The sequence below is a fragment of the Eretmochelys imbricata genome, chromosome 9 (genome assembly GCF_965152235.1).
Source record: "Eretmochelys imbricata isolate rEreImb1 chromosome 9, rEreImb1.hap1, whole genome shotgun sequence".
Taxonomy (NCBI): Eukaryota; Metazoa; Chordata; order Testudines; family Cheloniidae; genus Eretmochelys; species Eretmochelys imbricata.
The window spans coordinates 32,382,334-32,396,071 of record NC_135580.1 but is presented as its reverse complement, the minus strand read 5'-3'; the positions used below and the strand labels follow the sequence as shown (position 1 = coordinate 32,396,071).

Genomic DNA, 13,738 nt, shown 5'->3' with positions numbered 1-13,738 from the left:
TAATAAGGCTACTCTAAGTAAACTGGAGGTGATGCTGAGAAATATAAAAGGATGTCTTCCCCCATAAGCTGTAACTGCCAGCCAAGATCCAACAAGACTACAGGCCAGATCCTTGGCACCCTGTTCTAGCTACACTGTGGTGCTCAGACAGTGCCAAGCAACCAGAAAGAAGCCTTAACTGGACAGCTGGGGATTCCACTGGTGGGAGGGAATTACTAAGTGCCTTGAAGCTTCATGTCACCCATTCCCAATCACCCAGCACAGATGACATCATGGGAAGAAGGGGTATGGCTGGGGTGCCCTGTGAATTGATAATTACCAGTTGGGATAATAGTCCTTAGGGCTACACCAAGTTACAAAAGAGACTAAGCAGATGGAGTGGAAATGTGGCTTAGAACCTCTTCTCCTTGCTCCCCGAACCTCACATCCCAAACCAAGCACAGCTTGGTTAAGACTTGAGGATCAGGCCCTACAATCAGGAACTGAACAGAAGTCTCTTCTATGGTAGTACAGATTACTAACCACTAGGCTATTTGGAAGTCTATGGGCATGTCTACACTAGAAACTTAAGTCGACCTATGCTATGTCAACTTACAACCACTGCAGTAATTACTATGGTGGTTGATGTCCACACTTCTGTCTTCACCAGGAGTGCTTCCACTGAGTTAAGAGGGGCAGTGTGGGGGGCTGAGAGTCCCGATGTTAGGGCAGCAGCCGGACTCGCCACAGGGAGCTGGGGGCCTCCAAGCAGCAGCCAGGATCCCCGTGGGGAGCCAGGAGCCTCTGGGCAGCAGCCAGGTTCTCCGTGGGGATTGGATTGTTGCAGCCTGGCTGGGAGCAGGGAGCCCAGGGGCAGTCGGGCTCTAGCTGGCGCCCCACACCTACCCCAATGATAGCCTGGCTTTCTTGTCAATTTCAAGGCTCCATAATGGAGAAACTAGACAACTTATCTATTAAAGAGAACAAATGGAAGCCTAATACTATGAACAGGAGCCAGCTAGAGGACCCTATAAAGAAGCATCTTACAGGGTTAATTGTTTTATAGCATTATACAATTGAAAAGCCACTTACCTAACTCCTTAGCCCATTTTATGGTAGAGCCAGCATCTGATGCATTGCCTTCAGCTAAGAAGACCACCTCTTTCCCAATCTTCCAACCAACCACTGGATACAGACCTTAAAATTTTGCACGTATGCACACACACAATAAAAGAAAAGTAGTCAAGTCCACAAACTGCTTCCAGAGAGATTAAATAAAACACAACTAACAAAAAATCCTTAAATTGTAGCTGCAACTTTTGTCCACTTCCTTTACAAAATTCAACTTAAATGTCAGTGCTACAGCTTGAACATTTTGTGGGGTCTTAGAAGAAAATATTCCACAAAAAATTACTAGCAAAAGTAAACCAGAAATGAATAATAGTTTATTTTTAATAAAGGAGAAATGCAATGCAACCTAAAATCAATTTAGAGTCACTATATCTAATTACAAAAAAAAAGTCACTGAAAGAATAAAAAAACCCTACTAAAAATAGTTATTTTGAAAGCTTCATGAAGCAGTTTAGGATTTTAAAAAATTCAGATCCTTATTAGAAACAATAAGAAGTCTTAAAGCTGTTAAATTCTACAATTCAAAACATACACACACACAGTTAAAGCTATTTAACATGTACACATGCTTTTCTTAAATTACAGAAGTTACTTTACACAATGGTTTCTAAAGGGATCTGAATATTCCTAATCCTAATATAAATCAGGAGGCTTGAGCCTCCAAGTGGGAAATATACAGATATACTGAAACATAAAACAGCAGTCCCAACTGAGAAAAAAAACAAACAAACAGTCTCATTCGCGGAAGGTACTCAAATAGCGATAAAAAGTATTTCTGAAAATTCATTTTTCAGTATATGATTCTATGTAAGAGAAAGTTTCATAATTTGGCCTCCCTGTGCCCACAATGGCTCTTGCAAGCCACCTGTGGTACTGTACTGTGTGATTTGCCTTATACAAAACAACACAAATCCCATTTTAAAGTATGTGTAAGTGTATAAAACGAACAGCATGTATTTATGTACACATGACATGGTAATTCAGTCTGTGTTGGAGTTCATGTCTAGCTAAGGAGTGATTCAGGAAAAACAGATCATTTTGTGAAAAGGACACACTTGTGCTAATAACAGCTCAAAAAGAATAAAGAAAATGCAGAAATACAAGGGCAAATATGGCCTGGTTTTACATCAGTTAATTTGCAACTATACTGGGTAATGTGTTTCCAAGTGCTGCCTGCTGAAAGTATGAAGCCTTCAAAGCTGTTGTGACATTTGGAAACTAATCATACATGAAGATAAACTGAGCATTTTTTTTTCAGAGAAAGCTTAAAGCCTTGAAAAAACATTAACAAGTCTTGATTAATTAAACTAGTAATGTTCAACACAAATGTCTCTCATTTGATATCTATACAAGCTGTGCAGAGTATAAGGCACAACCAATTACAAGGAACCTCATGTTTTTCTTTTCAAGAGACATGGTTTCAAATGTTAAAGGTCTTCAAGCAAATCACCGAACTGCAAACAGTGCCTTTGTCGAACTACGCTGTTTCACACTTTATTAGTGATTAGGGTGACCAGATAGCAAGTGGGAAAAATCGGGACTGGGGGTGAGTGGGAGGGTAATAGGCACCTATATAAGACAAAACCCCAAACATAGGGACTGTCCCTATAAAATCAGGACATCTGGTCACCCTATTAATGATACAACTGAGGATGTCAGAGAGCAGCTGCTTTCAAAATTAAGGGAATGTGTCTACTTAGCAACTCACCTGGTGTCTCTGGTATTGCATAGCTTTTACTCTGTGAGATGGCTGAGTGACTGTTCAGTTGAAAAAGACTCACACTTTTGTAAAGCTGTGCCAGAACACACATCAAGTGAAGTATTTGAGACAACTCAGGGGACAGGTTTCAGAGTAGCAGCCGTGTTAGTCACAGAAATCATAGAATATCAGGGTTGGAAGGGACCTCAGGAGGTCATCTAGTCCAACCCCCTGCTCAAAGCAGGACCCATCCCAAATTTTTGCCCCAGATCCCAAACGGCCCCCTCAAGGATTGAACTCACAACCCTGGGTTTAGCAGGCCAATGCTCAAACCACTGAGCTATCCCTCCCCCGACGCATAGTGATGAAGTGAGCTATACCTGACGAAAGCTTATGCTCTAATAAATTAGTTAGTCGCTAAGGTGCCACAAGTACTCCTGTTCTTTTCTCAGGGGACAGTCAAAGATTTGCACGGAGTGGGAATTATTACAATCACTTTTACAACATTATAATCTCCACAAATGAAGCCAATCCAACAACAGGTGACAACTGCATCCTGATTGCACAAATCCAAAACACTGCACCTAATGATTCCACTATTTCACATATAGCCAAGCTCCTGCTGTTAAGAAGGTGTCTGAAAATCTTCATCATATCTTTCATGAAGCTGTTAAGTACTGAACATCAAAGATTATCCGGTGAATTTTCTACTTTTTGCACTCCTCCTTGGATGACATGATTCTTCCACCAGCAACTATTTCACACTGAACTCAGGCAATTCTCAGGAAGTAAAGCACCACTCAGCTTTTCAAATTAAGAGCAGGGGTTCAGAATTATCAACAATCTCCCCTTGCTGATGGATTCAGTAATTCATGGCAGATGGCAAACAATGTATTTTGCCGACATTTCTGGATGCTTAATTGAGCTGAAAAATTCTTCTCCGGGGACAGAATATGAATGTTCTGTCTATGCACAGTATAACAAGGTAGAAGCATTCACCAAAATATTTGGAAACTGGTCTTCCTGAATACAAAGGAGAAACTGGGGAGTCAATATTTCTTGCTTCAGACTTCATCAAGAGAAGGAACTAGCAGGCTGAGAACCACCAGAAACTCATAAATCAGCATCTGAGATATTAATTTCAAACCCAGTTTAGGAAATACTTTCCTGATGACTCACAACAGGGATCACCAACCCCTTCATCCACTATGCTGTTGACTCAGCACTGCAAGTTAAACTGAGAGACCTCTTGTATGACAAGCCTCTGTAACCGACTTTCACTGAAGGAGGAATGTTTAGTTTAGAAACTTTTAGTTTCTAAAGTTATTAGTTTAGAAACTTCATCAGTCTCATTTTCATCTTTTTATCTCTGCTAGTCAGGCTTCTCTTTGGTCGTGACAATAAAAATTAAGCGCATTCAATCATCTTTGACCAACAATGTCTTAAGCCTATATTTCCCCCAATTCAGCTTCTTTCAGAAGCAAGACAAGACACATCTATAACTGAAATGAGAAGGTAGTTAAAATTTTGGACTTTATCATTTTGCTTTTAGTAACTGGTGCGATTGTTAATTTCACCTCTCTGTGGTTACTGTTAGCAGTATTGGACAAGTGGACTGCAAAAAATTTGTTAAACTGGAAGGAAAAGCTTAAAAAATGTGGAGACCCTTATTCTGAGGTAGTATAACAAATCACTGCATATTTCCTTGGATGCAAAAGGATTAATACATGAAACAAGATCAAAACAGTAGGGTACAACATTTATTCTTATATGAAAGGGTGAAGAATCTGATTTATTTAGCTGATGGATTCCAAAAAAATATTTTAGGATCTCACAGATTCAAGTACCCTATATCTCCACATATTTGTTTTACAGTATATATAAACCATTAGTCATGTAGATTATTTCTGAAAATATTTCTGTAAAGTTATTACTACATCTGCACTCCATAGTCCATTCCATCCACTTGAAATGTTTCCTAGGAAATGGGAGTGAATTCATGAACAGACCAGCTTTACCTCCCACACTCTCCCTTTATGCCAGTCAATACCTATGCTTTCTCCTTTAAAAGTTTGATTATAAATTACATTCCATCACAATTAATCTGGAATTTTCAAAGAAGCTGAGGAAGTTAGGTGACAACTGCCTATGGCAAATTGCAGACTCAACACACACCCCCCACACACACTATCCTGTCCTTTGGCCTACTCTGGCCATAGCGGTGTCCTAGCCCACTGATCAGACAGAGTCCTGTCCTTTCTGGGGCCACAGAGTCCTTTACCAAAGTCCTAAAGTAATACATACAAAAAGCAAACCTGCAGCCCAGCTCGGCTCAGTTGGCAGCCACTTTAAAGCATGCATGCTTCCACTGCTTTAGGCTACTATACTTCTGTGCCTCAATCCACTCCCCAATCCAGGGGCTGGCCCCTTGTTCAGGGAAGCTCCAGCTTGGCCACCAACTTGTCCCTGGAGAAGCTCGTCTGGTCATCTTCTCTTTTTCCTTCTCACTTATCCTTCAGGCTGCTTCTCAGAGATGGGGAATTCCCCAACTCCTCTCCTCTGGGTTTCCTTCCACCAACTGGTCTCACCCATTTTTTTTTATGGAAACAAGCCTTCCTCTTCCCAAGCTGGACTTTATTTCTAATTAGTCTTAGCCCACCCTTCAGGTGCAAGCTAGAAGGTTAACTGGCCTCACTGGCCCATATTAACCCTTTCACAGGATGTGTGAGGTAAACAGCCCATGACACTCCTATTGAAATTCAACTAAAATTCAATGGCAGTTAGGCCCTAACTCCCTTAGATGCCTTTGAAAAATCCTACTTCAAATGTCATTTCCTTAGTATCAGTGATGTCAAATTTACTAGCTCATCGGATGTCCAGAGTGTCTTCCAGTGTAGAGAAGATCTGATTTTTTAATTAAAGCCCCTCACATTTCTATACTGAAGAAATGGTTACTCACCCTGTGAACTAACTGTGGTCCTTCGGGTGCTCAATTCTAGGTGCGCTTGTGCCCCCTTGCGCTTTTGATCGGAGAGGTCTCATAGCAGTGTCCATTCAGACCACGCATGCGTGTTACTCAGCCTTGTGCTCCATGCCATTGCTATATAGTATTGTGCGTGATGGATAACTGTCCTCAGTTCCTTCTCTACTGTGAAGCCCCATGACAAGGAACTCCGAAGCAGAGGGGATGGAGGGTTGGTAGTGGAATACACTTACTGCACAGGGTAACAATTTCTTCTTCTTCAAGTCCTTGTGGGTGGTCCATCCTAGGTGACAATCAAGCAGCTCTCCTTTAAGGAGGAGGGGGCTTTGGAGTCTAGTTCAGTATGGTAGAAAGTACAGCTGAACCGAACACATTCTCGAAAGCAGAATCTCAAATTATTGCATAGCATTCAACAAATGCATACAGAGAAGCACAAGTTGAGACTTTACATACTCCTTTGATAGGAATGTTCTTAAGAAAGGCTGTGGAGGTAGAAATAAATCTCGTAGAATGAGCTTATATGTCAGCAGATGCTTTGAGATTAGAGATTGCAGCTCCTTTTGTTCTGTCTGTGATTGAGACAAAACCTGGAAGTCTTCCTGAAAGATTTAGTCCTGTCAAGGTAGAAGGCCAGGCTTCCCCTGACATCAATCATGTGGAATGCCTTCTCCTTGTCCCAGTGAGGTTTAGGGTGCAAGATGGGGAGAGGAATGGGCTGATTAATATGGAAATAAGAAGGTACTTTTGGCAAAAACTTGGGGTGTAATCATAATGTGACCTTGCCTCTGAAAAATTTTGTGAATGGGGGGTATGGCCATAAGAGCTTCTATTTCCCCCATTCATCGAGCCGATGTGATGGCAACCAGAAATGCCATTTTCATCAATAAATGGAGGAGTGAGCAGGCAGCTGTAGGTTCAAAGGTGGTCTTGTAAATCATTTAAGAACCAAATTGAGGTCCCAAACTGGAGTAGGTGTTTAACTGGCAGAAAAAGTTGCCTAGGCATTTGAGAAACCTCACTGTTGTTGGGCAAATACAGAGTACCATGGAACCTCAAATATATTAACACCAGAGTTACGGACCAACCAGTCAACTGGACACCATATGAAACCAGAAGTAACCAATCAGGCAGCAGCAGAGACAAAAAAAAAGGGGGGGGGGGAAGAGAAATATTGTAGCGTGCCTGTACTGCATCTAAAAGGTAGGCACATGTGGGCTGCCTGTCCCCACCCCAACCATACCGCTACCCCGACCCCCACCCCCACACGCAGGGCACCCACTTACAACTTAGAGTTGAAGACAATGAGATTTTCAGGCAAAACTGTGAGCCCCACTGCCAACCCAAGGCAGCTAGAGCAGGAGCAGCACTGGGGTCTGTGCTTCTTTCCTGTAAGCTGTGGGTGCTGTTTACATCCCCCCTTCCCCTGGCCAGAGAGGGGAGGTGCTGTTTTCACACACACACACATACACACACACACGGGACACGCTGCCTTCCAGGTTTGTTAACCCCCTCAACCTCCAAGGAGTTAGGAGAAGGGTGAGAAAATAAAAATTCTGACTCCTTAGGAAGATCATCATATTTTTTGTCTGTCCTCCTGCACATGGGAGGACTTCAGGCCAGAATATGCCAGATGACCTTTTCAGGATCCAGGAGTGCCTTGTTGACTGACAGGGCAATATGGGCAGAGGAGCCTGTATGGAGGATATTGAGCAGCTTATCATGCAGTTCTTTAATCTCCACCAGGTGGATTTGTAAAGAATCTGTAATGTTCTTGATGAGATCCTGAAACTGCTTAAAATCATCAGCCAGGATGGTGTAGGTGGCATGACAATTTCATCTGAGGATGAAGAGATGTTTGCAATTGGAGAAACCTTGTCAACCCTGGCCTCTTGTTCCTCAAAGGTCTCTTCCTGAGACTCTGGTCTCCTGGAAAGGGAGTGTGAGAAGGGTTGTCTATCTCTACAAACAGTAGTCTTTGAGGTCCCAGAGAATGGATTGCGATAAGCCACCCGGGGTGCTAGTATGGCCAAGGGGGGTGGCGCAACCCACTAGTGCTTGCCCCAGCAGGATGGTAGCTGTGGACATCTGTCACAAATGAGTTCAGGTTCCTCAGGAACAGAACCTTCATAGGCGTGGAGTGGAGACCCTTGCATAGATATTTGGAAGGCTGAGGCAAAATCTTCGTCAGAATCCTCCTCCTCTAAAGTCATTCGGTAATGGTGGGGCAGCAGGAGGAGCTTGAGGTACCGCCATCAGTACTGGATGGGTGTGCGGAGATAGAGAAAGTTATTCACCTTGTGCAATAAATGAGGTTCTTCAAGATGGTTGTCCCTGTGGATGCTCCACTTTAGGTGTCTTGGCACCTTGCACTTCTAATCGGAAATTTGTAGTAGTAGTGCCCTGGTTGGCCGCGCCAAGACTCTTAAAGGGACACTTCTCAAAGAAGAACTGGAGGCTCTTGGTAACAGGGAAGTGTGAAGTACATAGGTACCAGACAGGTGTGTCCAGAGATCTGTTGGTACCATGTCCTGGGAATGAGCTAAAATAACAGTAGCCAAAGGAGCCACAAGTTTCAAACACTCCGGGGAGTGGGAGGAAGAATCCAGACTGTCTTTTTCAGTACCATGGTTGAGCTCTTCTTGATGCCATGGTCTCCTGTCGGTACCGATGGTCTTTCGGAGCCCCATATTTTAGAGTCTGTACGCTTAGTAGAGCTCTCAGTACCTGAGAAAACAGCAGCCTTGGAGACCAATGGGAGCCGGGGAGCTGATGACTTAAAACTTTTTTGAGGTATATTCCCTACCTGGAGAACTCAGAGCACGGTCTTTGGAAGACTTATGAGAGGAAACTTGGTCTTCTCCTTAGATGCCCTTGAGGAGTGTGGTTCAGAGACAGAAGAGGCAGCTGACTTACTCAGAGATTGTCATATAGGGGGGCGCTCCTGGCATGGATCAGAGGCTGGACGCAAGCTCTCTATCGTAAGGAGTTGAAATTTTATCTCCCTGTTCTTTCTGTCTCTAGATTTTAACGAGACAGAAGTTGCACTTTTGGGAAATACAAGTTTCCCCAAAACAAGGGATGCAGTGGGAATGTCCATTGCTCACCCGATTGCCTCCTGGCATGACAGGCAATGTTTGAATCTGGAAGAATTGGGTATACCCTTGGAAAAGACAAAACCTTGCGGAGGAAAGGAAATATCTAAAAAGCTATATCTAACTATGTATTTGTTTCTTTTTGTTTAAAAAAAGCCAACTAGTACAACCATTACTAAGTACTAACTATTATAATACACTAACTACAAAAGCTAAGAGAACACAGTTGAGGCAAAACTGAACTCGGACAATTAGCTAAGGTTCCATCTCAAGCTGGGGTGGCTGAGAAGGAACTGAGGATAGCCATCCATGAAGTGCTATACAGCAACAGCATGGGGTACAAGACTAAGTAACATGCATGTGAGGGCTGAACAGACACTGCTATGAGAAATCTCAGACCGAAGGTGCAGGGGGTGCAAGCACACCTATAGTGGAGCACCTGTAGGGACACTCCTTGAAGAAGAAAACGCCTTTCATTCCTTCTTTATACATCCAAAAGCAGCAAAAAATGGACACAAAACCTATTTGTATCCCCATTTGCAGTCACGTTTAAAAAACAGGTCAAAAACCATAAAACATTTTTAAATGACAAAGCTTACCTGCCCCAGGCGTATGAAGATGGTTCCCAGTGTTAACATCCCAAAAGACACCCGTTCCCATGGTTAGTTTAACATCTCCTGCATGAAAACAGCATTGTCCAAACATGGCTGCCTGCTGGTCCGCTACCTACAGTGCAAACAAACATACAAATTACTAACAGCAGCTAAATTTTGAAGCACAAAATTTCTCCCCATCACCCAATACATATATGTCAAACTTTAGAACAACCATATTCATACTTTAGAATGCGCATTTCCCTTTCTGAAAGAAAGTAACAATAATAGTATACAAAACTTTTTATCCATGGACTTTTTGTTTTTGATTTTCAAGTCTCTTCTACTGGTTACGTTAATCATAATGGACCAGATTCTGCTATCTTTGCTCACACTGTTGATTTCAGTAGTACTACTAGCAGAATAAGGTACTACTCAGACAATGGCTGGTACACATTCCATGGTAAATGTGTTCTTAAATAGAATATTGCTTATCATCCATATCTGTTAGGAACTGGTATAAATAATAAGCTAGTTCTAAACTGTTCTGAGAAGCTAATGGGTAGGGCCCTACCAAATTCATAGTCCATTTTGGTCAATTTCATGGGCTTAGGATTTTAAAGAGTAAATTTCATGATTTCAGCTATTTAAATCTGAAATTTCACAGTGTTATAATTGCAGGGATCCTCTTAACCCAAAAAGGAGTTGGGGGGAAGGGGCAGGATCACTAGGTTATTGTAGGGGGGAGCTGCAGTGCTGCTACCCTTACTTTTGTGCTGCTGCTGGCGGCGGCACTGCCTTCAGAGCTGGGCATCTGGAGAGCGGTGGCTGCTGGCCAGGAGCCCAGCTCTGAAAGCAGAGCCATGCCAGTAGCAGTGCAGAAGTAAGGATGGCATGGTATTGTATTGCCACCCGTACTTCTGTGCTGCTGCCTGCAGAGCTGGGCCCTCAGTCAGCAGCTGCCATTCTCCGGCCGCCCAGCTCTGAAGGCAGCAGTACAGAAGTAAGGGTGGCATGGTATGGTATTGCTGCTGGCGGGACACTGCCTTCAGCGCTGTGCGCCCAGCCAAGAGCTGATGCTCTCCAGCCACCCAGCTCTGAAGGCAGCATAGAAGTAAGGGTGGCAATACCATGACCCCCCTGCAACTCCCTGTCGGGCCACGAATCTCCAATTTGGGAAACGCTGGTCTCCCTTGTGAAATCTGTCCAGTATAGGGTAAAAGCAAACAAAAGACCATGTTTCACAGGGAGAGACCAGATTTCACGAATTGTGATGCGTTTTTCATGGCTGTGAATTTGGTAGGGCCCTACTAACGGCAAGGCTCCCTGTTCTATGCAGCATATCTAAATAATTATCCTTTATCCTACATAAGTTATAAACAAAAACTTATCCTCTTCCAAGCAATCTCTCCCTGCTGGGAAAATTAGACCCACACCATGAGGGTTGCTAGACTTGGTTACAAAGCTTTTTTGATTATACGTTTTTAATACAGTGGAGAAATCTCTGAATTCCAGGCTACTCTAGGCAACTAGCAATTATTTTATGCCACAGCAACCAGTCTAGTTTTTGAAATATTGCTTCGAGCCTCAATTTTTTTCTACCTTATACTTCAGTTTTCTCATTTAAATCTAAATTATATACAAGGTGATTTCACCAGAACCAATGCTCCACTTACTAAGCAGCCTACTGGACCAAAATCATTGAGCAAACTGAAAATTCTGTAACAACTTCAAGTCAAAGTTCAAAAATTGCATTTTTTAAATAGTTAAGATAAATAACACAATCAGTACATTATATCCTGAGTCATTTTAATATTAAATTCAATCAAAATCTCAATCCTCTTCAATTTATTTTATACAGTCCCCAATTTTCAATATGCCACTCCATTTTTTTTTCTTTTTTTAAATACACAACATTAACAACAAACGTATTATAGAAGCATTCAAGGGAAGGTTCAATGTTTTGGCACCTGGCAAACGGGACAGTAGGGACTTTCAGAATCCCAGAAGGTAGAGGTGGTGGTTTGTGTTCCTCTTTGTGGGTAGGGATGCAGTTGAAGTCTTGGGGTCTTTAATTCCTGTTTCTCTGACCCCAACCTCTGACTCCACCCACCCTTAATTGTTCCTATTATATTCACAACTGTCTCCAACAATAAATTACTTTTAGAAGGAAACCTCCAGCTAATCAGTGAAACAGTTATAAAAGCTGACATTTAAACTGGCTTCAGCATTTACATTCCATTGAGATAAAAGGAGCAGTTATTGGACGTCATTTTTCCATTCAGCTCATATTTTATTTACTTATAGGTTTTCTACAATGTTTGTTACCTCACAAACAGTAATGGATTTCACCAGCCCTATGGCGGTAGTGAAGTATTATCCACACTTTACGTATGGGAAGCTAAGGCACAGAGAAATTAAAGCCCCAATGCAGCAAGGGAATCTATTAGCACAGACACTTTTGCACCCATGTGGAATCCCAATGGAGTTATGCTAGGTAGAACCCATTGCAGGATCAGGCCCTAAATAACTGGCCTAGAAAACCACCCTGATCTCATAAGTTCGATGCCTAACAATAAGGTTATTTTCCCTCTCTGGATGGCTTGCTTCACAACCATAAGGGTTACAAACTTTTCCTTTGTTCTAAATGAAAGCAAAGATTTTGGAGTAAAATTTCACAACCAATTCTATAGTCACGGAATCTCAGAAAACACAGGATACAAACAATGATAAACTAGCAATTATAAAGACAGACACACAAGAGTATATTTACAAAAAAATAACACTATTCACTCAAGTACAAAAAAAAATCATTAAAGATTTTCACTTACCAAGGCCACTATTGGAATAGGCACCCCAAATATTTCAGCATCAACTGAACCAAAGCTATGACTTAAATAAATGTTAAAAAAGTCACTGCACTGAATTGACAATTTTGAGAAATTAAAAAATAAATTTTAAAATAAGTCCTCAACATACACATAATTCAATGTTACTAAATTTTTTTTTTAATTTACAGAAATCATGAAGCTATTTTACCTTTTTCTGATACAAAATACCAATTTGGATCTATGAATCAGACAAAAATGTGCAACTACCAATATTTACAATTAAAATTATTTTTGGCTTCACTTACCATACTACTTTTTAAAAATCTGCAGAGATTTTTGTGATCTTTTTGTAACGATTTAGTTATCAGATGTTATATTTTTGTTTAAGATTCTGTGTGCATACGTACCTTGTGTCCTCTACTGGAGGATATATAGACATCGGTATTGAAAATAATTTGCTCAAAACAGAACTCCAACACATCTGAAATAACAGAGATAATTAAAAAAGTTAAACACGCTCAAAGAAAAATCTACAACATTATGTTAATAGATTCATACCTGAAAGGGTTCAAAAATCCCTGTTGAACTGGCATTTGAATAATCTGTAGCATACACAGAACCTAGCAACAAAGGAACAAATAAAGTTTTAAATGCCTAGATATTCAGAGAGAGTTATTTGAAGCAAATATATGTACTATAAAGAGCTTGATGGCCTCTATTCAGCCCAAATTCACCAGTCTGCACACCCAAAGACATTTTAATTCCACCACACTGTAAAGGGTGGGATTCTATCTCTATTTTCTGAAGTGTCCAGCTAATAGCCTTATTTTTGATACATGCAGTTGTCCAAAATGGAAAGACAAATTCCTAGGCTTGGCAAGCCAGTCAACTGACCGATCAAATGATGTCAATTGACTGCCTATTATCTAATGAAAGTCATATATCATCAAATATTCCAGCAACAATCCGCTGACTCAGGTAGTAGCCTACTTTTTTGACTGCCTCATGATGTTTCATCTGTTAGCAAGCTTATCTAAATGTCTTGGTCACTCACTTTACTACATGTTCATGTCACCAGTGGGGAAAAAGATGAATGAACTGCAAGTTGATCTAGAAGATTCCAGACAATCAAGAAGCTCAAACATATCTGTCTGTCTATCAATCCATCAATGTACATGGCTGTTTACAAATCAACTTAAAAGAGAGCTTCCAACCTAAACTGACTAGACAAACTGTTGTATCAACCAGGCAAGTTACTAACAAGCTTAAGAAACTCTCCCAATTAAAATAAACATTATTGTTTTAACCACAGGAACAAAATATGAAACAAGACACTATGCTGTTGGCAGAAATATTACACTGAAAACACTGTAGATACTACATAACATAGTCTCTAAGACAGACAGGTGGTCATCTGGGTCTGACAGGCC

At 41.4% G+C, this 13,738-nt stretch overlaps 1 protein-coding gene across 1 annotated transcript in view; it reads right to left on the bottom strand.

The window, feature by feature from the left end:
* Positions 1-13,738, bottom strand: part of GK5 (glycerol kinase 5) — a 71,346-nt gene that overhangs the window by 30,849 nt on the left and 26,759 nt on the right. Inside the window, exons 7-11 of the mRNA XM_077826888.1 lie at positions 12,867-12,928; positions 12,716-12,789; positions 12,309-12,369; positions 9,484-9,610; positions 1,072-1,176 (exon numbers count right to left, since the gene is read on the bottom strand). Coding sequence (XP_077683014.1) covers positions 1,072-1,176; positions 9,484-9,610; positions 12,309-12,369; positions 12,716-12,789; positions 12,867-12,928 — 429 coding nt within the window. The remainder of the gene's footprint in view (positions 1-1,071; positions 1,177-9,483; positions 9,611-12,308; positions 12,370-12,715; positions 12,790-12,866; positions 12,929-13,738) is intronic.